The following is a 23,795-nucleotide window of genomic DNA, read 5'->3' as shown; positions in this document are numbered from 1 at the left end:
CGAAATGCTGAACTTCCCTAAGTTGTGATGTAATTGGAAACTTGGAGAACTCCAATTATCCAGGACTACTTCACAAGAGAGTTGTAAGCATGAACTACCATATCATAAAGTAAATATTCACCGCTCCACAGTAACACCTGCCTGCCACCATAAGTATTAAGTAGGATCTCCTGCTAGCATAAGTAACACCTGCCTACAAGGAGCTCTTCTAAACAGTACTTGTTGGTACTCAAGAGCAAGTTAATACTACAAAGAAACAAATTTTTCCTGCCACTTCTTCCTTTCTAAGTGTTTCTTAAACTCTATGGTTTCAATTAAATGAACAGAAATGATGAAGAGATAAAAGAGTTTAAATAGGCGTTGAGGGGAAACAGGAGAGTATAACATTACTTCACCATTATTATATTGACACCGCAATGTGAGTTCTGTTGCACAATGTCATGAGATAATAAAAGTCTTCATGAATCAGTTCCACATACTCTCCTTTTTTTGTTTGGTTTATTTAGGTACCCCAACTTGAGGGAATCCCAACAAAAACTTACCAAAAAGGAAATGTATATATCTTATGGATGCAGTGGCTGATGATGTATATGCATTTATAACCGAAAAACTGAGACATGTAAAGTAGATTCATGTTTTACCCCAATGTTACTAATCTAGGAAAAGATCACTCTCATACTTGAACCAAAAAGTCCTACCAAATTATGTTTACCAGCTCACTCCATGAGTTAAAGCAGTTTTATCACCCAATCATCCACTATCCGAACATTAGGCTTGCGGATTGTTACCACAGTAGGGCCTTGCCTTGAATGAAGGAGAAGTGGACCTTTTTCAATTTCAGCCTTCTGATTTTCTGGTTCAATTAGAGCACTCTTCTGCCCAGTGGACAGTCCTTGCAAAATAATTCTCTCAATGACGCATTCTGAAGAAAATTGGGCTTGGCCAGGGGGAGTGGGTGCCAGATTAAGAGATGTTAGCTTCCCATCTGAAAATACAAATCGGCGATGGATATAGGCTCCTTGATGAAATTCAAAGCTTCTACCGTCATCGACATAGAGTTCACCTTCAGCTGCTTGTGAACTATTAAGTGCTATAACCTACAGCAGGTAGAAAGAAAATTAAAACCATCCAACCTGACATGCTTTTCATAAAAATAAAAAAAAAAGAAAGGATTTTTTTCATAAAAACAAGTGCTACAAAGAGAAACTACAACAAAGTTCGACTTCACAGTCAAATGGTTATGGAGGTGTATACAATTTGGCATAGGAAGTAAATTCCACGAGACAACTGTTCACCCTATCATCAAAATTCTTAGGCGATACATAGATGTTGAAAACTAATAACACCATGAAGAAGTTGTCACAGTATACTGCAAAACATTGTCTCTAGGTCCTGATTGAAATGGAAATAGGGTCAAATACAATCTTCAATGCTCTTTAATTATGCTGCTAACCTACCCGATGTATCAGTATTTCCTAAAATCTTAAGATAAAGAGAACATATTGAAAGAGAACCAGCATATATTCACACAATTTTCAACAAAATCAAATTCTTTTCAATGCTTTCTTGGGAACATAAGTGAATACTCTCTCTCTCTCTCTCTCTCTCTCTCTCTCAGATTAAAACATAGCTGTTATTGTGATTTTCTTATCTCCTAACGTTGCAAAACCTTTATAATATTCAGTGGAAGATCATATAAATTTTCTGGTTTTCTCGAAGTTAAACCACAAAATCAGCATTTAAAGTTTAGATGAGCTAAAAACAACCTTCTGTTTATGGCATTCAAGGCAACTTTTGACCAGGGGATGTAAAAAGTGAGAGCAGAGTGGATAATCACGTACTTCTGCTTAGCCAAGGTCCAATTCATCTACCCTCACCTAAATGTGTCCGTTGACTAAGAAAATACATTTTTAAGTTTTGTTGCATTCTTAATTTAATTGTATTTAATAAAATCCTTAAAGCAGGATGACATTTCAAATTTCACTTTCACAAATGTTGTAGTACTAAATGTTGTGATTGATTAAAACATGTTTTCCCACTTGGTCATATCCTGTTTAAAATAACTATTAAAAGAATCTTAAGTGTCTAGACGACCACATGATTTAGGAATATAGTTCAGACTCCATTTTTCTTTATGCTTGGTTTGTAACTTCTTACAATATCATATATCAATTTTTGCTTGGTTCCTAGTTCTTCCTATCATCCAATTAACATATTTCTATGGGTCTCCTTATTAATATGAGAAGAGTTGACATCAGAAGGGTGTTGGTGAGAGAGACCAAAAAAGATAAAGAAAGAGAATAACCAGAAGAAAGTTCAGGTTTTCATCAAAACCAATACAAAAGGGAAAGAGAATTTGACATGTACGTACATAAGTTATAATATATGTTATTCCTAAACTTTAAAGTCAAAGGCATACCAGAGTGTATGGATCATTCACCATCTGTGTGGAACTTCGACGAAAGCGGTCTTTCCTCGGTATGATGGTTCCAGCCCTTTGGAAGGCAGGAACGCTCTCTTCATTAACGTCCAACTTATGGGTCCTGCCTCCCTTGTATGCAACTCCAGTTTTCACTTCATACCAGGATTCTTTCCCAGGCAAATAAACTGAAGCATGTCTTGCATGCTTGTACAATGGAATAAAAAAAACAGCATGACACAACAGTATAAAAAAGCGGATAACACGAAAACAGGGAGTTGAGATGAAAGCCAAATAAATGATTAAGATATCAGGATGTTGTAATACCTCTGTATAAATTCCTTGCACCAGAAGACTACTTCCAATCATGAAAGCCTCATCATTGCTGAAAGTAGCTTCCTCAGAAGGAAACTCCATCCACAATGGACGAACAACTGGAACACCACTTGTGTTTGCCTCTCTGAATAACGTGTAGAAATATGGAAGCAACATGTAACGAATGTGTATGGCCTCTCTAATACGTTCAGTATTTCTATCCCTGTGATCAAGGTAAAGACCGATAATTAAAGTAATCATAAGAAGTCTATTCATGAAATACTTAAACCACTTATTCATTTTAATGCTGAATATGGTAACAATGAGTACCATCAATATTTCACATTTTCTCAAATTTTATCATACAATAATAAGTTTTTTTTTTTTCTTCATTTTTTCACTGAACTGGAATAACAAGGTTGTGATTTTGAAAGGGGCACAACCAAGCAGTTAGATGATAGCCCATGATGATAATCATCTCTACCCCAAAGCCCACAAAACTTAACCCATGTTGTTTAATACCCCTCTTGTAGCATCATCACATCATACCGCATCGGCATCACAGTACTACTCTTCATTTAAAGGCACTTAATCATTTTAGAATACTTATCTACCAAAAGTACTACAAATATTACATTTGATTTTTCTTTAGAAACATCAAATCAGTATAAGTTGAAATCATAGTGGAAACTTCTTTATGTCATAATGAGAGACACTCACTTAAAGAAGTGGCAGGTTTTAAAAAGAAATCTTTGTAAATCTTGCAAGAAAGACAAAATGAATATCACTCTAACAAAGCATGCAAACAGAAACCATTTCCAACATTACAGACAAAGAAGCAAATTTTTAAAGATGTAATATGCAAAGTAAACCTAACAATGAACAAAAATAGTATATTCTTCCAATTATTGAGAACGTTCTCTTGAAAAAGAAAAAGGGAAGTTTGAAATCTGAATTAGTTAAAAATGCAGATATATAATTGCATCCTGAAATAGCAACGATACTCTTATAGTAAAGGAAATCCTACCCAAATAACCATGGTTCTCGCCTTTTGGTGTCATGATGGGCATGACCTCTAAAAAATGGATAGTAGGCACCTAACTGATACCAACGAACTAACAACTCAGGTTCTGGATTGCCAAAAAACCCACCAACATCAGCACCTGTAGAAACATTATGGCCATTAGTGCCAGTTGAAAAATAAATTTTGTATCAACAAGAAAAATTGCTTTTTTGTACCTGAGAATGATATCCCAGTAAGACCAAGAGTCAAGATCATTGGAACTGAAACCCTCAGGTGATCCCACTCAGCTGTATTATCTCCGGTCCATATTGCTCCATGCCTTTGACTTCCAGCAAATACTGCTCTTGATAACACAAAAGGTCTATCCTTTCCATCACCTCGCTTCACGAGCCCATCTGCTGTAGCCATGTGGAAGTAGTAGCCATAGGCATTATGTAACTCTCTATGTTCTGCATCTTCTTGATGTAAAGCATCTCTAGGCATTGTAACCTGGTCATGGTCAATAATCATGAGATGCAAAGATGCTGAGAGGTATACAAGAAATAAAAATTAAGAATTGATCAGAAATTTTTTTCAGCACTTGTATTGAATTGAGACCATAACCAAAACAAAATCAAGAAAAATATAGATGCAAACTTCCAAGTAAAAAACCAAACAGAACAAATGAAAAGTTTATTTTATAATCTTGCTCTTTCAGTCACTAATATTTTCAAGAAAGGCACTACCTCTGATACATTTTCACTCCCAACTAAAGGTTGGTTCCATACTTTCAAACTCCAAAATAAGAAACTTCTTAAATTTACTCATACATTTGGTTACAAGTATTCTTCTCTTTTTTTCATTTTCATGTTTGAAGCATTTTCACTTATGAAGTTTTGCACTCCTTACACTTGAACATGGTTTTCAATTTATCAACCATTACAGATCCTTTCAGTCCAACTCCAAGCTCGTGATCATAGCTGCTTTTGATTTTTGTTTTATCTAACTAGCTCTCCCCTTCATCCTATTTGCTATTTTTATATTACATTGCAGATTTTCAGATAATGCTATGGCCAATTCTTACATTGCATCTATCCAAACCTCACATAATTTCACCAACTCCCTACACTCAAATATTATTCTAATATATCATGTCAGAAGCAGTAGTATTATTACATTATTTCCCCACTCAAATTATGTTATAACAGGGATTTGGTTTACCATAACTATAGCAGTAGAGGCCTGTAAGCCAAAAGACCCACTTTTACCTGTCAGAATAATATGAATATTAAAAGTTTTGCTATTCTAATATATACCTTTAGACCAGTCTATACGGAAATATGGTTGGGGAAAAAAAAACTTAAAACAAAAGGAACAATAATGTTAAAGAAATTCCATGAAAATTCCACAAGAGATATTAGTGGTGTAATGAATACATTATGTAAGAACTAGAGATTAAGAATGCAGAGAGTTCAAGAAGATACAATTTACACAAAATGTCTCTATAAAACCAAAGCTAATCCCTACATAATTATAAGGTAGGTGGCTTCTTAAACTAATCATATATATATATATATATATATATATATATATTCATGATGATACTGCAACAAATTTTTTCATTGTGACTGAACTTAATATGTGTCGCCTTACATTCTGATCTCCCACATTTCTCTAGTCATAGGTAAGAGATGATACATGTTCATATAAACAAATGATAATTAGATGTATATTATAATCAACCTATTTAGAAGTGAATTGATTCAGTGTTTTCACTCATTCAAAAAATACACGATAAGTAACTGAAAGTGTACTAAGCACCTTTCCTCAATAAAATTTTGATAAAATTTTGAAGACAAAAGATATTTTCTTGGCTCAAGTTTCTTCTTGAACAACATTAAAAAGCATTCTATTTAAACAATACTGCATAAATATATACCTGAAAAATCTAATCTCAACTAAAAGCATGGCACAGTGGGGATTAAATAACTTACCTCGGGACCATTGAAGACAGAAGGTTCATTCATGTCATTCCAGATGTACAGAGAAGGAGTTGAACCAACATAATTCTCCAAAGAGAATTTTTCAGCCCACCAGGACCTAACTTCTGGCCTCAACACATCCAAATATGATGATGAACCAGACCAGCACCACCCGTCATAATCCTTTCCAGTGGCATCCCTAACATAATACCGCTTTTCTGTGGCCTCCTTGTGCAAAAAGTATGAGTCATCCCGCTTAATATGAGGATCTACAATCGTAACCATGTGCCTACCCTTAGCAGCTAACTTCCTCTGCATCTCCTCTGGGTGCGGGAAAAGCATCCTATCCCATGTAAGATATCTCTTCCCATCTGTGTGCTCAATATCAAGCCACAAAACATCATACGGAATGTCGTGCTCATCAAACTTAGAATCAACTTGCTCAACATCCTCCTCATCCCTATAATTCCACCTGCATTGGTGATAGGCCAAAGCAAACAACTGTGGCATTGCGGGTGTGCCAGTCACACTTGTATACTGGCGGACTACATCCTTAGGCCCTGGTCCAACAAAAAAGAATGCATCGACAATACCTGCCTCACTCATCCAAAGAGTATCGATCCTACTCTGCGATGAAGGGAGAGAAATGCCAGACTCTGCATCCCAGCCAGACCCGAGAACATCAATCTGCATTTCAGCAGCATTCAACCAAAAGAACCCGGAAGTCCCACGCGACTTCCCGTGGGAAATCATCAAGGGTATGGAACCATAAAGCCCAAATGGGGATTCATGAATATACTCAAATACATCTAAGTTAAACAATCTATAGGGTTCAGAGTCCTCAATCCCAGGACCTCTAGTGGGCTTCAAAGCAAAGCTAGTAGCACGCTCAGGAATCCCATATACATGATCAGCCCCATAAAAGGACACATCAAAACTAATCGATTGCGGGCCGTAGGGCCTCTTATCCGTATGCCCTTTAAACCTCTCTTCCCACTCCTCACCATCTCTCTTCACTCTCAACTGTTCAAAGTCAAATAACCCATGAGAATTCAGAGAAATGACGCGATTACCTCCCTTTTCACGCACGTATACCTCGAAGGGATCATGTCGAAGCACCGCCTCGTAGCCGTCCAATAAGTAGACGATGGTCGAGGGACCGGTATCACCGCCGATCGTCTCCGTCGAAAGCTTCTGCAACCACAGCTTCTTGTTCGAAAACTCGGGCAAAATCACATCGGGAACCTCGAAACGCTTCTTGGGTGGATCAAGTTTGGGGTCCTCGTCGATCTTGAGCCTTAAGATCCCATCTTGATAAACAGAAAGAGTGAGAACCAAGGGCTTGATTCGGTCTTGATCTTGTTCGTCTGGGTTTTCTTGGGTTTTTTCGGGGAAGAGCTTGGCCGTGAGCTCACCGTCAAAGATGGCTACGTCTTGGGCTATGAGTGAGGATGAGCTGGGTTTGCGGGCTCGGGCTCGTTTGCAAAATGGGGTTTGGTTACAGTTTCTGAACTCATCTTTTTTCCAAGAGAAAACTGAGCAGAGCTGAGAACTAAGAAGGAGAAGAAGGAGAAGCGTGGGATTTCTCATTTGGGTCTTCATGGATTGGTGGTCATACTCAGTCCTAGCAAGCAAATGGAGGAGGAAGACCTACAAATGGAGAGGAATGATTTCTCGTCAGTATCACTATTGGAGCGGTTGAACAAGTAGCTGAGATGGTGGTTCGGATCTAATGTTAGGGATGGGTTGATTTTATTGACCCGAGTGAAAAAATTTAAAAGATAAGTATTTTTTTAGAGGTTTTTTTAAGAAAGTCTTTTTTTAGTGGTGATTTCCCCACTCCTTTTTCTTCTATTTCATCCACTTACACTCCAACCCGAGTGAAAAAATTTAAAAGATAAGTATTTTTTTAGAGGTTTCTTTAAGAGAGTCTTTTTTTTTTAGTGGTGATTTGCCCACTCTTTTTTCTCATATTTTATCCACTTACACTCCTTTTTTATAACTAAAAAGGAGTGTAAGTGATAAAATAGGAGTGAAATCATTGCCCTTCTTTTTTGGTTGAAATTTTTTAAGATAGTCTAAACTAATTTAAATTAGGGAGTTTCACTAAAACACCCAAAATGGGAGCTGAAATTATAAAAAAAAACCAAATACCCAAAACTCATCATTACACACTCAAAGCCCATTTATAAACACACCCAAAAAATATACAATTGTTGATTTTGGGTGTGTTTCTATGTTTAAATAGTGCTTGAGTTTTTTTATAAATACATGTCTAGGATTGGGTTTATTTATAAATTTGTATTTAAATTAATCTAATTTTTATAGAGGGACTCGAACTTGGGTGAAAAGTGGTAAGCTCACTATAGGCTAACTAGTCTCTCTTGGACCATTAAAACGTGTCCTCGTAATATGGACAAATGATCAATGATTGAGATTAGAAAGACAACTAAGTCTCGGAATTAAAGGAGATTTGTTACTTTTTGGCGCATAATGAACCTATTTGAAGCTTGATGACCTCTAACATCACGAAATCCTCTACTGCGGATGAATCATGTAGACAACGTTTTGAACTGTTAAATCGACTATCAAGTTTGCTTATTAAATTTCAATGAGGCAAATGAAACTCGAATTGGAAATAATGAACCAAGGCCCAAAAAAGCAGAGAAGTCACATTTGAAAATAGTAACCTTTTGAAACTAATGAAAACAGAGCTGTAATGGGCTTGTTGGACTATCAAAAGGATGGATTAAGCTCTGCTTCACTCCTATATTTGAGGCCAAAGAACATTTCAAAAGAATTGTGAGCCTTAAGGAGTGCTTTAGTCATCTTCAATGACTCATTGAAATATTAATGGAAGAGAATTTTATCTCTATATAGGGTTTTGATAGAGAACAACAATGGGACAAAACCTCAATACACTGCAGGTGCTCATACAAATACAGTAGGTGTTGGAAAGATGTTACTTGACAATACAATGGAGGAGGCGCCAAAAGGATGTAACTTGAGTTTGAACTTGTGCAAAGGATATGAATAATGTATGATCGTTACTTTAATGGCTAGGTTGAATCAAGATTAAGCTTGTATTGGCACGAGAGGTTTGTTCTTTGGGAGTTCAAGACTCACAAGTTTAGCAGGAAAAATAGAGGGCTTTTGGTATCCTATTCAAATAGAGAACTTAAAAACTTGATATATATTTTCTTTTAAACAAGGAGTTCTAAAATCCATTTTTTAATATTCAAAAACTTTTTTAATATGCAACTTGAATACTATTTCTAAATCTTAAAAATTTGAGAACTTCTTTGGTTAAAATTTTTAAAATAATTTTTTTTTCAATTAAGATATTGATAAAATATTTTGAAATTATATCAAACATACTATTTTAACATCCATATTTTAATACCATAAATATATGATCGCAAAGCTCAATTAATCTTCAAGTCCTAAATAATACATATTAAATAAATTCTAAGACTAATGATTCTGTACATAATCAAGACACATTGATACGGCTATGTGATCTGTAACATCATTCATTTTATTAGCATTGTCATGCAAATGGATGAGTTCCCCTGCTTGATTCTCCCCAGAGCTTTCTTCATCCACCACATGAAGATCATTGGCTTGATGATGAACTATTATGTCATTTCTTAATTGCATTCTAATGATATTGTGCATTGTACAACAAGCAACGTGAATATGTATTGTTTCCTAATTAGATAATTTGGCATTAACTTCATAATAGTAAAGACACCCTTAAGCACTCCGAAGCATCATTCAATAACATTATATAGTGATGAATGCCTATAGTGGAATAATTTCATTGGCCCTCTTGGATGTTTGCCTCTCACTCTATAAGCACGCAAGTGGTATCACTCTTCATGATATGGTGCGAGAAACCCACGCATATTTGCATAACCCATAATCAATAAGATAATATTTTTCCTATTTAAGAACAATTCATATAAGTATTTTACGCCATTTTAATTTACTATAAAATATTCATAAAAATATTGAAAATTGATAAGTTTAAATAATTTTATACCTTCTTTTGGCAATGAGAAGTTGTTCTCTTATCTACTTATTGCATCCATCAACACTCTTTAGTCATTAGCCGTTCCTTCTCATCCCATATAAAATTTATGTGAACAACATGTCAAACGAATATGCTCACATAATTGTTTTTTTATCATCTGAACTTTTTTGCCTAGACATGTTATTACTTAACTATATAATAAGAACAAAAAGTTGTTTACTTAATCACATTTATGACAAAGAGTAAAGTAATCTTAAACCATAGGTGTTACTTAAGATTCCCCATGATTTCATGAGGTGTAACCTCTATATTTGGAGGTTGAATTATCTAAGTACCAAGTTGACATATTGCTTTGAGAACTATGTTAAATTGTCTAGACACTATTTGTTTAGAATGTTGAAATTTCTAAGGAATCATTCTATTGCGAACTGTATGCCTAATAGTATGCAAAAATATGTGCATTGCCTCATTGACACAAATTGTTCTGTCATTTTGCAAGAAATCCAAGCCCCTCAATGTTGAAGACAAGTTCGTAAATGTGTTGTTATCCATTCTTGCAAACGGTGAGGGTTCGCATTATCACCATACTACAGCCTCTTGACCAGTTGTCAGTTTCATCTTATCGGTGTTTTTGCTGGACAAAAAACAACCATGCTTTCCATGCATTTTGACGAGCTTTTAGGTAATCGAAAGTGATTTCAAGTGTTGATAGTCGTGATTCCGACTAAACCCCGTTGTTCTGGCACTCTTTTGTTGCTTTCTTTTACTTTCCTTTGATTTTAGTTCATGTACTGGGAAAATATTGAAGTGCTTATTTGTCTTTAAGGCATTAAAAAGAACCAATTTGAGCGAGCTCCCCACTCAGAGAACAGTTGTTTGATTTGAAGTCAGTTTATTTGAGGCACATATTATAATAAACTCATCTTTCTCGCTATTTATAGCACTAATGGTTGCATGCTAGGGCAATTCAATCTCTTGGCCTATTTCTAGGGCTATGGAGATTTAGGGGCTAACATTTTTTCTTTTTGAAGGCCATATAATAGTCATTAATAAATTCCAAATAGTTTTTCTTTTATTAATCCACTTGAGTTTTAATGATATCCTTGCTTTGCACCATAGGATATTAGGATCAACCCAAAATCAAAGAGGGCTTGAGGATTTTAGTATGTTTTTAATTGACTATAGTATCAAGGCTTATTTATAGCAATGCCCCTGAAACTACAGTTCAAGCTCACTTTGCCCCCCTCCCTCCCAAACTTCAAATAGCCCACTTTCCCCACTTGACCAAGATTTGTGGACCCACTTTGACCCTTGCTGTCAACTCTATACAAAAGTGTATTAACTGTGATGACATGGCAGGGGTATTTTTATAATTTTGTACACATGGATCATTATCCACTAATTTGGGTGGGTGATGTGCGAAAGTGGAGCCCACCTCCACTATGAAAAATAAACTGAAAAAAAATTTATTAATCTTTTAAACTAATTAAGAATGTGAAGATCCTTATACAACCATATGTGGGAAAGTAATTAATGAAATATCTCTGGTTGGATGAAGAGAGAGGGTGAGATGGGGGCGCAGATCTATTAGTGTCACCTTGCCCACCTTGAAGGAAACATTAAATCCTAGCTATGTTTAGCCACAAAGATAAGGTTACATAACCTTAGGCAATGGAAGCTTTAAAATTTAATCTTTCATCTATAACATAACTAACCCCAAGTAGTTTAAGGCTTGGTTTAGATTGTTCAACTCCTAGACTTTCTAGACTAAGAGAAAGAGAAAATAGAAACTTTACCCTTGAAGCACTACTCAAGGTTGACATCCTTTGAGTTGATCACCTTATGGAAGGCCTTATAGGTTCACCAAATCACTAATGAAGATGATCTCTAAACTTTCCACACTAAGGAAGATGGAGGATATGATGCAACCTAGGAAGGAAGGATGCTAGTGTTCACTTCCTAGTGTGGCCGATTTTTGCTAGGTGGGAGGAGCTTGATGGTGTTCTAACTCCTCTCTATAGGCTTGATTGTTAGATAAAAGGAAATAAATATGATGTGGGAGAACCGTGATTTTTGCTAGGTGGGAGGAGGTTGATGGTGTTCTAACCTTATTTCCTTTTATCCTAACCTTAACTAGTCCATGCACATCATAAGGGTCTCCTAAACTTAACTTCTTTAAGTTACTTTCTACTTCTCACGATCCACGGACTTGTTAGTTAAGTAAATGACAAAGATTATTACTCAAAATAACATAATGCCCTTCATTAATTAGGTGAAATATCCCTAGAGTTTATATATCATGATTGGCTCTAGGGCATACTTCTAACGATCTCCCACTTGTACTATAGCCAATTAGATTTATACCTAATGCCCATCTTTTCTAGATGCCTATCTAGTTGGGCTTGACTCATAGCTTTAGTGAACGGATGAGATGTGTTATCTGGAGAAGCTACATTGAGAATTTTAACCTCTTTATCCGTTATAAATTCTTTGATGACATGGAAGCAACGTTCGATGTGCTTGTTCTCTGATAAGACCTTGGTTTCTTGGCTTGAGCTATTGCCCTAGTGTTGTCACAACTCCAAGTTCTGATATGAACTTTCTCATCCATACAACTTCCTTGGCAATTATAGATGCTGCGACATATTCTACTTCAGTTGTAGATTCCGTTGTAACATCTTGTTTACAACTCTTCCAACTGATTGCTCCATCATTCAAAGTAAGGACAAATCCAAAAGTGGATTTTCTGTCGTCTAGATTGAACTGAAAATCCAAGTCAGTATGTGCTTCTGGCTGTAACTCCGATGTTCTTCCATACACCAAGAACACGTCCTTAGTTCTCTTTAAGTAATTTAGGACAGTTTTGACAGCTCCCCAGTGTTCTGATCCTGGGTTTGACTGATATCGACTTGTAATACTCACAACATAACTGATATTAGGCCTTGTGCACATCATGGTGTACATGAAGCTTCCTACTACAAATGCATAAGGAACTCGTTTCATGTGTTCCACCTCTTCAAGACGTTTAGGGCTCATGCTCTAGGAGAGCTTGATTCCATGTCTTACAAGGAGATAGCCCTTCTTAGATTCTTCCATATAGAACTTTCCAAGTAGCTTGTCTATATACAAGGACTGAGACAAACCAATTAGTTTTCTCGATCTATCTCGGTAGAGTTTGATCCCTAGTATATAAGATGCATCTCTTAAATCTTTCATGTGAAACGTCTTAGATAGCCACACTTTTACATAAGAAAGCATTCCAATGTCATTTAGGGTTCATCATCTTTGAATTGAATAAATTCAAACCTTTTGATTGCTTTATCAAATCTAATGTTCCAACTCCTATATGCTTGTTTGAGTCCATACATGGATTTCTCAACACTATGCCAAAAATGACCCTCCTATTCACCATTCCTACTATGGTATTTGTGACTATAGCCTATTCCATGTAATAGGCAACAGATAATGTATTTACGGCATCGCATATTTCAAAAACTCTGATACCAATGCTTGTTATGAATTACGACATCGCAGAAACTAATAGTGCTTTTGCAAATTATGTTATACGTCATCGCTTGTTCTTTTTTGTTGAGGTGAAAAGCCTCCAAATGGTTTGACTTTCTATAAAGATGATTGACCTTTTGATGCCAAAAACAAGAACAACGCCAATTGATATATAAATTCTGATGCTACTTCTAGTTTTATGTATCAGCTGTCATGGAAGTCTTCTTGTTGTTTTAATCTTTTAACTTCAGTTGTTTCTGAAAAACTGAGGTTGTTATAAACAATAGGCATCACTTATATAAGGAAAGTGTAGGCATTTTGCATGTTCCACATCACAATTTACTTGGTTACTGTCTTAGAATATCAAAAAGGCATCACATCCAAATCATGCTGTGTTGCCATTGCACATAAAAGAAACATATATATATATATATATATATTAATTTAAATACATCCATACTTGTCACATCCAAATGCAACCCCACACCACAAATGATCCATGCTTGTCTATATATAAGCAAAATACTAGCCAGAAAGACATGTAAAATGAAGGAGGAATGTTTAGTTCAATAAAAAAAAACCACTCTATGACATGAGTTGCCAATTCTTCTCGCACCTCGTCCAATTGCATTTGGGTGTACGTGTCCTTCTGTTTAGCTATATACTGAAGAAAAAAATGAGAGCATGTAAAATTTAAACACAAACAACAGAAATAGGAACATAAGCTTAAAAAGTGTAAGGTACAAAATTTGCATAAGATATGTTGTTTCCCAAAATTTAAATTGATATTTACCAAATGCAAGTACATTGATATTTTACCAAAATTTAAGACACTCAAAATAAAGTAAACCAATATTTGAGAAAAAGTTTTGCATGTTTCCCCATGTGTTTATCTGCTACCCAAAGCGAAACATAGTTAGAAATACAAATCCATAAACCCAAAAGAGAAAAAAGATAAATGGATATGATCAAGTAACATGCAAAGCTTACTCCTTTGAAAGTCATACTATGTTCAAGGCTTGAACCCAAACTCCTAAACTTCATCTATGATCTCAGCACATTTACTCTCAAAAAAAGTATGCGTATTTCATGGTCTGAAAAATAGCCAAAAAAGAAAAGAATTAAAACACCAAAGGCAAGGTGAAGGAACTCAACGTACTCCTTAGTTCCTTTATTTGCCTTGTGGAGCTACAACACCAAAGGCCGCCTTGTCACAATCCCTGCAATTATGTAAGAAAACAATGCCATTATCAAATGTGTAAAACCAAGAAAGAGTAAATAAACATTGTGAAGTAAAATCAAATCTTTGAATTAAGCTTATCCTCTAGGGAGAAATTCACGCTCAAATGCCCTCCATGATGGAAAAGACATTATTTTTGTATTGTTTCTTCAATTATTTGGTTATTAATGCAATCCAAAAAGATATTGAAATCAAATGTAGTAATAAAAATTAGTTACAAAGTGTCAACTTGGTAATTAAATAGAAAATAACTTCATGAATTTCACCACATATAGTTCAGTGGACTTTCTAAAAGATACATATATATCTTTCATAGTATAGAATAAATATATGCATTAATAATCCATGTAATTTTATATGCAATAGAGACTGAACCAAAACCATGAATTAAAGCCGTGCAACAACTTCAAATATATGGAATAAATTAAAAGAGTATTAGGATTCTATTCTTTTGTACTATCTATTTCCACAGGTTGGCTCTCTTCAGACAATAGATTCTTTTCATTAGCTTCCGGTGAAGCTTTTTCAGGCAAAATATATAAAAATCAGTCCAATCTTATCATCATCAAGAACTGCAAATTGATTTTCATTGGGTCCAATAAATGCTGCATCTCGACCTACAAAACTCAAAGATGCAATTTTTGAATAATTATTAGATCTCCTACATGCATATGTAGACATTTAGGGGAATAAAGACATTCAATGGACAGACAAACCTTTTACTGTTTGCTGCTTGAGAATTGGTATTTTCAAAATAGAGCACCACTTCATTTGTAGCACCACTAAATTCATAGACAACATGAAATAGGTTCTACTTTTACTGCTTTTGCATAAGCTGCAATAAAGCCCTTTATATCCGCTTGGTAAGGTACAAATTTATCCATCCTCACAGCATAACAATACATATTCAATGGAAACAATTTCTACTTCACATATTTAAAATAAGAAAGTGATGTACACTATGGAGAAAAACCTTTCAGGCAATGTCTAATATCATAGGTGATCGTGCCTGCTAGAAATGACAAACTATTATTGACAATATACCATACTAATAAAGTTCAACATAGTATAGAAGCAGCAAACAGATCCAATGAATTCAACACAACAAAGCCTCTAATTCCAATGAAGTCTCACTTGCTAAGGCTGGGCTCGGTTCGGTTCGTCCCGACATAAAACTAGAACTTGAATCAGTATTGTTAATTCGGTTTAATTTTTATGAAATTCTAATAACAAATCCAAACCAAACCGGACCAATTAGATCCGATCTGGTTTCCGGTTTTCCTAGTTTGGACTGGCTCCAAAGCCCAATTGATTTTTTTGGTTTTTTGTTTGTTTTACATTTCTAGCTTAAGACCAACCAAATTTTTATACTTTTTGGGCTTAAAAATCACTATTGGCCCACTTACTATATTGAATCAAGCAATCATTCTTTGGCAAAAATAATAAAACAATCCAAAATCAAATTTAAAATTAGAACCCAACAACAAAACCTTTATAATAAAGCAAACTAAATTACAACCAAATTTTAAATTACAGCTCCATTTTCTTTGTTGCCACATATCAGAAGCTCCAATGATCTGTTTTTACAAAACACAAAAAAAAAATAAAAAATAAAAAACCTAACTAATAAAAGTTTAAAAGTACCAATTTATAAGAATATTTTCAAAAGTTGCATTTGGTGAATATGAGATGCAAAAAATTTAGCACTCTCTAACCGCAAAAAGAACACCAACAAGAAGCATACCAAATCGTAACTTGAAAGTTCCAACTTCCAGTAAAGAATTTCATAGTTACTTGGGAAAAAAAACATGCGTTAATCGAGCATGTTGAGACCAGAGACTACGACAGAGACTCAAAATAAAGAACTATAAGGTTGAAAATGAATGACGACCTCCAGTAGGCAACATGATGATGTTAGTTAATCATTAGTGGGATATCAAGAACTGGAAGGTGGCATATTGGCAATGTCCAGCCCAATTCTATTTAAACATGGTAACCGTGTAAAAAAACACACCTGATCAAACAATGGATGCTGAGCAAGATATGTTGGGGGTAGTAGAGGAAGAGCCATTAGCCTTAATCATCTCAAGAAACTGGGAAAATGTAAAAAGTTCTTGCTTCCATTCTGGGTATAAATCGTAATAACCTAATAATAAATAAATATTTAATTATAAATTTATTCAAGTAAAAGAAGAATTTACCCCAGGAATATTTTATTGGGTTAAAAGTTGACTTTTTGTTCAGTAAAGAATTTGGGAATTTCAGTTATACCGTTGCGTAGAGCACGTCGAGATGAGACCATAGACACGTAGTGGCTCAAATCGGAGTTATAACGAAGAAGATATGGTCTACGGAAGCCTAGTGGCATAACCGTAATTATCCCAAAAAGTCAAATTTTATGTGGACATGGTACGGAAAAGTCTTGTGGACTTAACTTCTTTAAGTCACTTTCTACGTCTCATGATCCACAAACTTGTTTGTTAAGTAAATGACTAAGACTATTACTCAAAACAACATAATCCCCTTAATTAATTAGGTGAAATGAGTTTACATTTCATGATTGGCTCTAGGGCATACTTTTGACATACCCAACAAATCACTACCCGCCATTGCCACCACAAACCCCACCTAACAACCACCACCAACCACTGTCCCCATTACCTACCTCTCTTATTTCTCTCTCTCTCTCTCTCTCTCTCTCTCTCTCTCTCTCTCTCTCTCTCTCTCAGCCCATATAATCCTCATCCTTATGTGAACGATGATGATGGCTTGTTTGGATTGTCGGAGAGAGAGAGAGAGAGAGAGAGAGAGAGAGAGCCTCATCCTTATGTGAACGATGATGATGGCTTGTTTGGATTGTCGAGAGAGAGAGAGAGAGAGAGAGAGAGAGAGAGAGAGTCTGTGGGTGTGTGTGGTTATTTGGTTTAGATGGCTGGTGGTGGTGGTGGTAAGGGTGCCCTTGAGCTGGGTGATGGTTCTGGTTTGAGGGTAAAGTGAGGGCACAAGAGAGAAAATGGGATGAAGAATTTTTTTTTCTTTCCTAGTATACTTTGTGCACCTCTCCATCCGCCCTTGACATAAAGTATTAGTTTTGTGTTCATATTCCACCCACCAAACTCATATCTAAAAGAAAACTTAGAAAGTTATCTTTAAACATCTCTTCCTTCTCCCTTTCAACGATTCTAGATTAGCTTGTCTCCCTTCCTCACCTGCCATAGCTTCCACAAATGCTCATTTATCTTCTTTTTCTTTAAATTCTATAAATTAAAGTCTTATTCTTGAATGAGTAATCCTCTTGTAAAAATCTTCCCCATAGCTAGCTGGGCTTATGTTAGAAATTGATGGAAATTAAAAATCTGGGTGGGCAATACTTTTTTCTATGGGCTTTTCGTTCTATTTTTTAGGAAAAAGGGAAAAACAAGCAAATGAGGGAAAAAAAAGATAAGTGAAGAGATGGAGATTCAACAAAAAAACAAAAAAGAGATAGAAAAAAGAAATTTAAAGATTGATGTTGGATATAAGTAGAAGAGAACACGTCGTGAGAGAAAAGTATAAGAGAAGTGATGTGTGGTGGATGGAGAGAGATTCAGAGAAGATAAGGAAAAAAAAATTAAGTTTAATAATTCTTTAGTTTAACAGAGGGGTAAAACGGGAAAATAAAACATGTGCTACATTCCCAAGTTGGCGGTGGGCTCCACTTGCCACATCACCCTCCCAAATTGGTGGATAATGATTGTAGGGGGTTTTTTGTTCCAGCAGCCTGACGAATGGGCCTGGGCTGCTTTGTGAGAAGGCAACGAGCAAAAATCCCCCAAATGCCTGAGTTCGAAAAACAAGCTCCCAAGAGAGTTTTTAGAAAATCTAATGAGATTTTAAAAGAACACTCTCAGGATCACTTCACTAACACCCAAATAGGCATGAGGATTTCATTAATGGCTTAGCTTGAGGAGCATGTGGCATGGGAGCTAAGCTTCCACAAGTTTAGCAATTTGAGAGAGAGAAGACAGCGTGGGTTTCTTACGGAGGAAATATCAGTGCGAGCCCTATCCTAAGAAGAAGAAAGATGAACAGAAGAGAGGTTTGGGTGGCTTGAGAAAATTCCAGATTTGCTTGACAAAACTTGGTCAAGGTCTGGATCGTTGAGTTGGGATGGATTTTCTGGGTAACAAAAAGTCTCCTTTTATAGGCGTTAGGAGCTCCAATTTCGTCTGGTTTTCTTCTTCCTTTTTCCTTGGCAGCTCCTACCTAGCTCTATTTTGATGAATTTCCCCACCCAAGGAGCATGGGTAAGGAACCCTTTATGGTTCCAATGGTTTGACGCAGCTGGGCTTTCCCATAGAGGGGAAGGCACCACCTGCTTTCCTTATGTTTTCTCCAAGGCAGAGCTTACAGAGGAAAAGGGGAGAGATGGAGCCTTTTGTCCGATGGACACTTCCCTCACCCCCATGGATTTCCTCTGGTCTTGCCATGGCTCCATTGTTTGGAATTCAAACGGGAATAGGACTTGACGCCAGATTTTTGTAAGTTGTTGGGTTTGGGCTTGTACATATGGTATTGGGTCCTCTGGCTTTGCTGCTTCTAACATTTGGCAGGCTTTCGTCAAGCTGCTGGAAAGGCTTTCCCTTTAATTCTATTGATGTGGGCTGGGCTAAATATTTTGGTGGGTTCTTTGGTGTCTTCCTAGAGCATGGGTCAATTTTTTCTCCTCTCTCTCATGCTAACCCATATGCTTGGGTTCTAGGAACGGGCTTGAGTTCCAAAGCCCCCAAGTGGCTTTGAAACCTACGTTCCTTGAACCCTCAATGGGCCCCGTGATTGCTTGTCACCTTCCATACCACAACCTTCTCAGTAAGCCCCGGTTGATTTCGTGGCTTGGGCCCACTTAAGCTCGTGACGTAGCTTGGTATTAGAATGCGCATAATTTCTATGCTCGTGCTTGGGGTTTTATTATGCCATGATAGGCTAGAGTTGGGCCAAGTAGCACCGAATGAGCATGTGAGCGTGATTTAGTAATATCGGTATGTCCTTGGCTTCTTCTGCACGTGCTTGTTTGGCATGATTCGTGGCTTGTAGCTAGTGTTGGCGGCTCTTATAAATTTCCTTTTACCCCGATTGAGCTTATTTTGCATCCAATTACCCCATATTGGGCTAAGGATTAATTTGGGCTTAGCCCCTTGGATTTTTGGGCCTCAACAATGATCTATGTGTACAAAATTACAAAAACACCCTCGCTACATCATAAAAGTTAAGAGACTTTTGGATGGAGTTGACGACATAGGCAAAGTGGGTCATTTGAAGTTTTGGGGGGCGGTGAGATTTAATTGTATTTTCGGGAGCATTGTTGTAAATAAGCTTACTACCAAATAAGCAGCATACATTTTCTGTCTATGAGACTTAAATTGAATATTGCAGCAAGTTTTAAGTAAATAGATTCTGATGATTCTCATTCTCTGTTCTTCTACCACAAGTACAATTTCAAAAATTGAATTCCTCAAGCAAATATTCATGTTAAAGGCTATACTAGTGACACATAAGTTAGATATACCACTAAGAGATAGAAACTTAGCTTACTATGAGTTTTCTTAATTGACTATAGTACCAAATAAGCATCATGCGTTTTCTGTGTCTGAGACTCAAGATTGAGCATTGTAGCAGGTCTCAAGAAAATAAGGTTATACCAGATTCTCGTTCTTTTTTTTCGGTCAAATCATAATTTATTAGAATACTGGAAAAGGAATAGTGAAAACAACTGACGAAGGAATGAGTAGTAGTGCTCCGATGGTGCACAACGTGTCTCAAGGACTAGACTTCGTTCTAAATATTAAACCTTAGGGAGGTGTAGAGAGCTCTAAGTATACCCACATGGTACATGCACTCCTTTATCTTCTCAACGCCTAACTCGAAGGAAACCCATTTTTTCCAACTAGCATAAACAACGAGGATTGCCGACTAGTCTTCACATGTTATGCAAACATGGGAGATACTAAGTCAACACCATCATCAATATTTATTCAAGGGGAATGCTTGGAAGATGCGTAATTGGACAAATCAAAGCACTAGAAGCTACTCATAAAGCAGTCATCCATTTTGATATTTTGAAGCATTTTTAATCAACAATCTTGAGAACCCATCATTAATAACCTACATGAACAAACAACTAGAAGTTAAGGAAGTAAACACTTGTAAAAAAACAAAGTTTTAAAGTGCTAAGGTTTAAGCTGAGGCGTTTTACCTCCTGTGAGTCAAGACGTGAGCCTTGAAACGTTTCAAATGAAGCAAAATACATCTAATTTCAACAATACCATAAAACTTAAATAGAAATCTAACCAAACAACACCATATGAAAATCTAAATCCGAATCCAATCCAAACAAACATAATGATGATCTTATAGATCATTCACACAATTCACAAAACATACGAAAAGTTTTCCAAAAGAGAATTCACTTCTTCATCATTCCACTCATGCCTATCACTAAGAATAACACCATTCAAGCTATCATTTTCATCACTATCATTAGTGTGATGTTCATTCAAGAATCAAGCCAAGAATATGACGAATGAGGAATGTCCATGAAATTTATATCAATATCAACAAGAATCCCTTTTCTTAAGGCCTTGGTTTTCCGATCTATACATTAAAAATAGGACATGTAGTGATGAGAGTCTCAAATTGCATCTTTTTAATATTATTTTGGAAACTCTTATGATATAATTTTAGCTTCATAAATATAATTTCACTTTTGTTACATTTTATTCTCACAAATTGGATTTATGAATTTTCTGTATTAATTTGGTGAACTTATTAGGTGAATTTATCTTTTGTAGGAAGTTGGAAAGCTAAAAGATGAAGATATATATATTTACCAAGTTCAAGCCAAGTGTGAAGAGAATTGCTAGCATATTTTATTGAAGAATTGATTGTGGGATTTTTGTGATTATAAAGATAAGTAAATAGGGAGAAGAGAAGACAAAACCGTTGAAGCTAAAGAGCCTATTTCATGTTATTCATAGCCATTTAACGCCCACTACCTCACATTATTTCTTTTCCACTAACTCTCCACCATCAACACATGTTTAATCCAATTAATCCCTCGCTTAAACCCTTCATTACCCACCATGAGTGTATTAACTTTCCACTCACCTCATTGACTACTATAAATCACCCATCAACTTATTTGGCAAGAGGACCAGTATGATAGATTTCTTTATCCATTTCATTCAAAATTTAGTTATGTTTTCCTTTGTAATGAGTTGCTAGAACTCAAGCTAAGGCTAAATGGAATGTCCTTTGAGTAAGTTTGTGAATTCTTCTTTAATCCAATATAGGGTAAGAATTGCTAAATTTTTTTATGGGTAAACTAAAGTAAACCCCCCAACCTATAGGGTCATTTACGAGTTCATACCCGATTTTGGGGACATTTAAGAGTACATACTCAACGTCACCGAAAACCTACAAATTACCCCCTCCGTTAGAGAGATCGTAAAAAAATCCGTTATCTGCCTACATGGCATTTGTGGGACCCATTTTTAATTGACGTGGAGTTCCATGTGGACAAAAAATAATAAAATTTTTATTTTTTAAATTATTTTAATAAACTAAACATATTAAATTTAAATTTAAATATTAATAAAATAAAATAAAATAATTATTTTTATAATAAAAAAAACCCTACCCAGATTCTTTCTCTCTCTCTCTCTCTCTCTCTCTCTCCCGATCTCCTCTCCTCCTAGCCCCCAGCCACCCAAACCACCACCCAAGCTTACTCAGGCCACCTATCCCAGCCTTAACACCTCTCTTGTTCTAGCCCAACCCATCACATCCCCTATGCCATAGATCTGATCGTTTTCCCCAAAATCACAAACCCCAAAACGATGATCGTTTTACCCAAACCACAAATCCCATAGATCTGATTGTTCTCCCTCGCATCCACCATCTTCCCCACAGAAAGAAGCTTGGCATCGGTTTGTAGTGAAGTTTAAATTCTTTTGAAGATTCTCTGTCTCTCAGGTTTGGTAATATTTGGATCATTCATTTTGCTTGTTGAAATTTAAGAAGAAGGAATGTGCCATTCTTTTATGAAGTCTGAAAACAAAGATTCCCTTAAAGTGGAACAGCATAAGATGATGCTCATGTTATATAAAGGAATTACACTAACAATTTTAATATGGGAAAGATGATCTCTGGGAAGGGAAGGAGGTTAAGAATGGCATTAGATGGGTAAGATGATCTCCGACGTAGCGAACCCAAATCCCACAAGCACTGGTGGAGTCGTCGTCGCTCATAGGCCCTCTCACCGCCACTTGCCCTCTCGGATCGATCGTCCCTAGTAGGCAGCGACACCGTCCGATCGCCGTCTCTTCCTCCCCAAAGCAACTTAGGCTGGTTGCAGAAGTGGGTTGCGATGGCTCGGAGGGCGTGTGGAGGGTGGGCTGGAAGGGATGGGATGGAATGAGGCTGTTTGCATCATTTTACAATATTTTGAAGAAGTGCAATATACACCCCCGAATATAAATTGGGATGATCCGGGTGTGGTGTGTGTCACCCTTGTTAAATTTCTTACAAATCCTCATCAAAAGATTGACATGTCCACTGCTGAGGGTGAATGTGGTGAAGATGTTATAGTTGGGGTCTGGCAAAAGAAGGGTTGGGGAAAGAGTGAGATTCTTTGCCCTGCGATGAAAAGGCAAAGGGCAGTGGTGAGGAAACTCCACAAACAAGTCGGGAGATTCCCAATATTTCAAAGGACACAATTGCTGACCCCCTAAGGCCTATTCCTCGTGATTCCGTTTTGGAGGTGGTGAAATTCTGCTGGGAATGGGGACAAGAACAAAAGTAAGTTCCCATTGCCCGTCCTTAGTGAAATGTAAATGGTTTATTATGATTTAGTTGTTGAGTGAATGGTGAAATAGAATTGATAATAATAATGATTCACAAATATAGTTCACATATGCGGTTATGTGGAGATGACTGTATGGAAGGTTTGCATAACTTCTTTGTTCGATTGCTGACTAATGATGGTTGGTTGGATGACTCGGTAAACATTGATTGATTTGGGATTTTGTCGAAATGCCCATGTTATGTAGTGATTTATTGATTTAATAATGGAAACAACCTTTTTATGTAGAATATAGACATGGCCTTGCTTTTGCTACGGGAGCGGCACAAGAGCTCTGGCAACTAGGTGGGTTTTGACTGGACGATACTGGACACCACTTTTCAGGTCTCTATTATTTCATAAGCATTGTTTATTTTCAAATTTGGTATATGTGATGATGCATAACTCGTGTGCCACT

At 36.4% G+C, this 23,795-nt stretch overlaps 1 protein-coding gene and 1 pseudogene across 1 annotated transcript; both read right to left on the bottom strand.

Moving 5' to 3' along the window:
* Nucleotides 1-360: 360 nt before the first annotated feature.
* On the bottom strand, nt 361-7,481 carry RSW3 (Glycosyl hydrolases family 31 protein). Its single transcript, XM_008229295.3, has 6 exons — nt 5,732-7,481; nt 3,974-4,247; nt 3,762-3,897; nt 2,747-2,957; nt 2,420-2,626; nt 361-1,097 (listed from the first exon to the last, which is right to left on the bottom strand). Exons 1-6 carry the CDS (start codon nt 7,319-7,321, stop codon nt 729-731), a joined length of 2,787 nt encoding a protein of 928 aa, XP_008227517.1. The 5' UTR covers nt 7,322-7,481; the 3' UTR covers nt 361-728.
* A 4,616-nt stretch (nt 7,482-12,097) lies between these two features.
* LOC148919262 (secreted RxLR effector protein 161 pseudogene) lies at nt 12,098-12,791 on the bottom strand (annotated as a pseudogene).
* Nucleotides 12,792-23,795: the final 11,004 nt, after the last annotated feature.

This window comes from Prunus mume, linkage group LG3 (assembly GCF_029339155.1).
Source record: "Prunus mume cultivar Tortuosa linkage group LG3, ASM2933915v1, whole genome shotgun sequence".
NCBI lineage: Eukaryota > Viridiplantae > Streptophyta > Magnoliopsida > Rosales > Rosaceae > Prunus > Prunus mume.
The sequence above is the reverse complement of the archived record's forward strand: the minus strand, read 5'-3'. Positions and strand labels throughout refer to the sequence as shown.

Coding starts and splice junctions, on each gene's coding strand:
- RSW3 (XM_008229295.3), bottom strand. CDS start 7,321: ATGAAGACCCAAATGAGAAATCCCACGCTTCTCCTTCTTCTCCTTCTT. Junction 4,248..5,731: donor CTGTCTTCAATGGTCCCGAG/GTAAGTTATTTA, acceptor GACCATGACCAG/GTTACAATGCCTAGAGATGC. Junction 2,627..2,746: donor TGCAAGGAATTTATACAGAG/GTATTACAACAT, acceptor CCATTGTACAAG/CATGCAAGACATGCTTCAGT.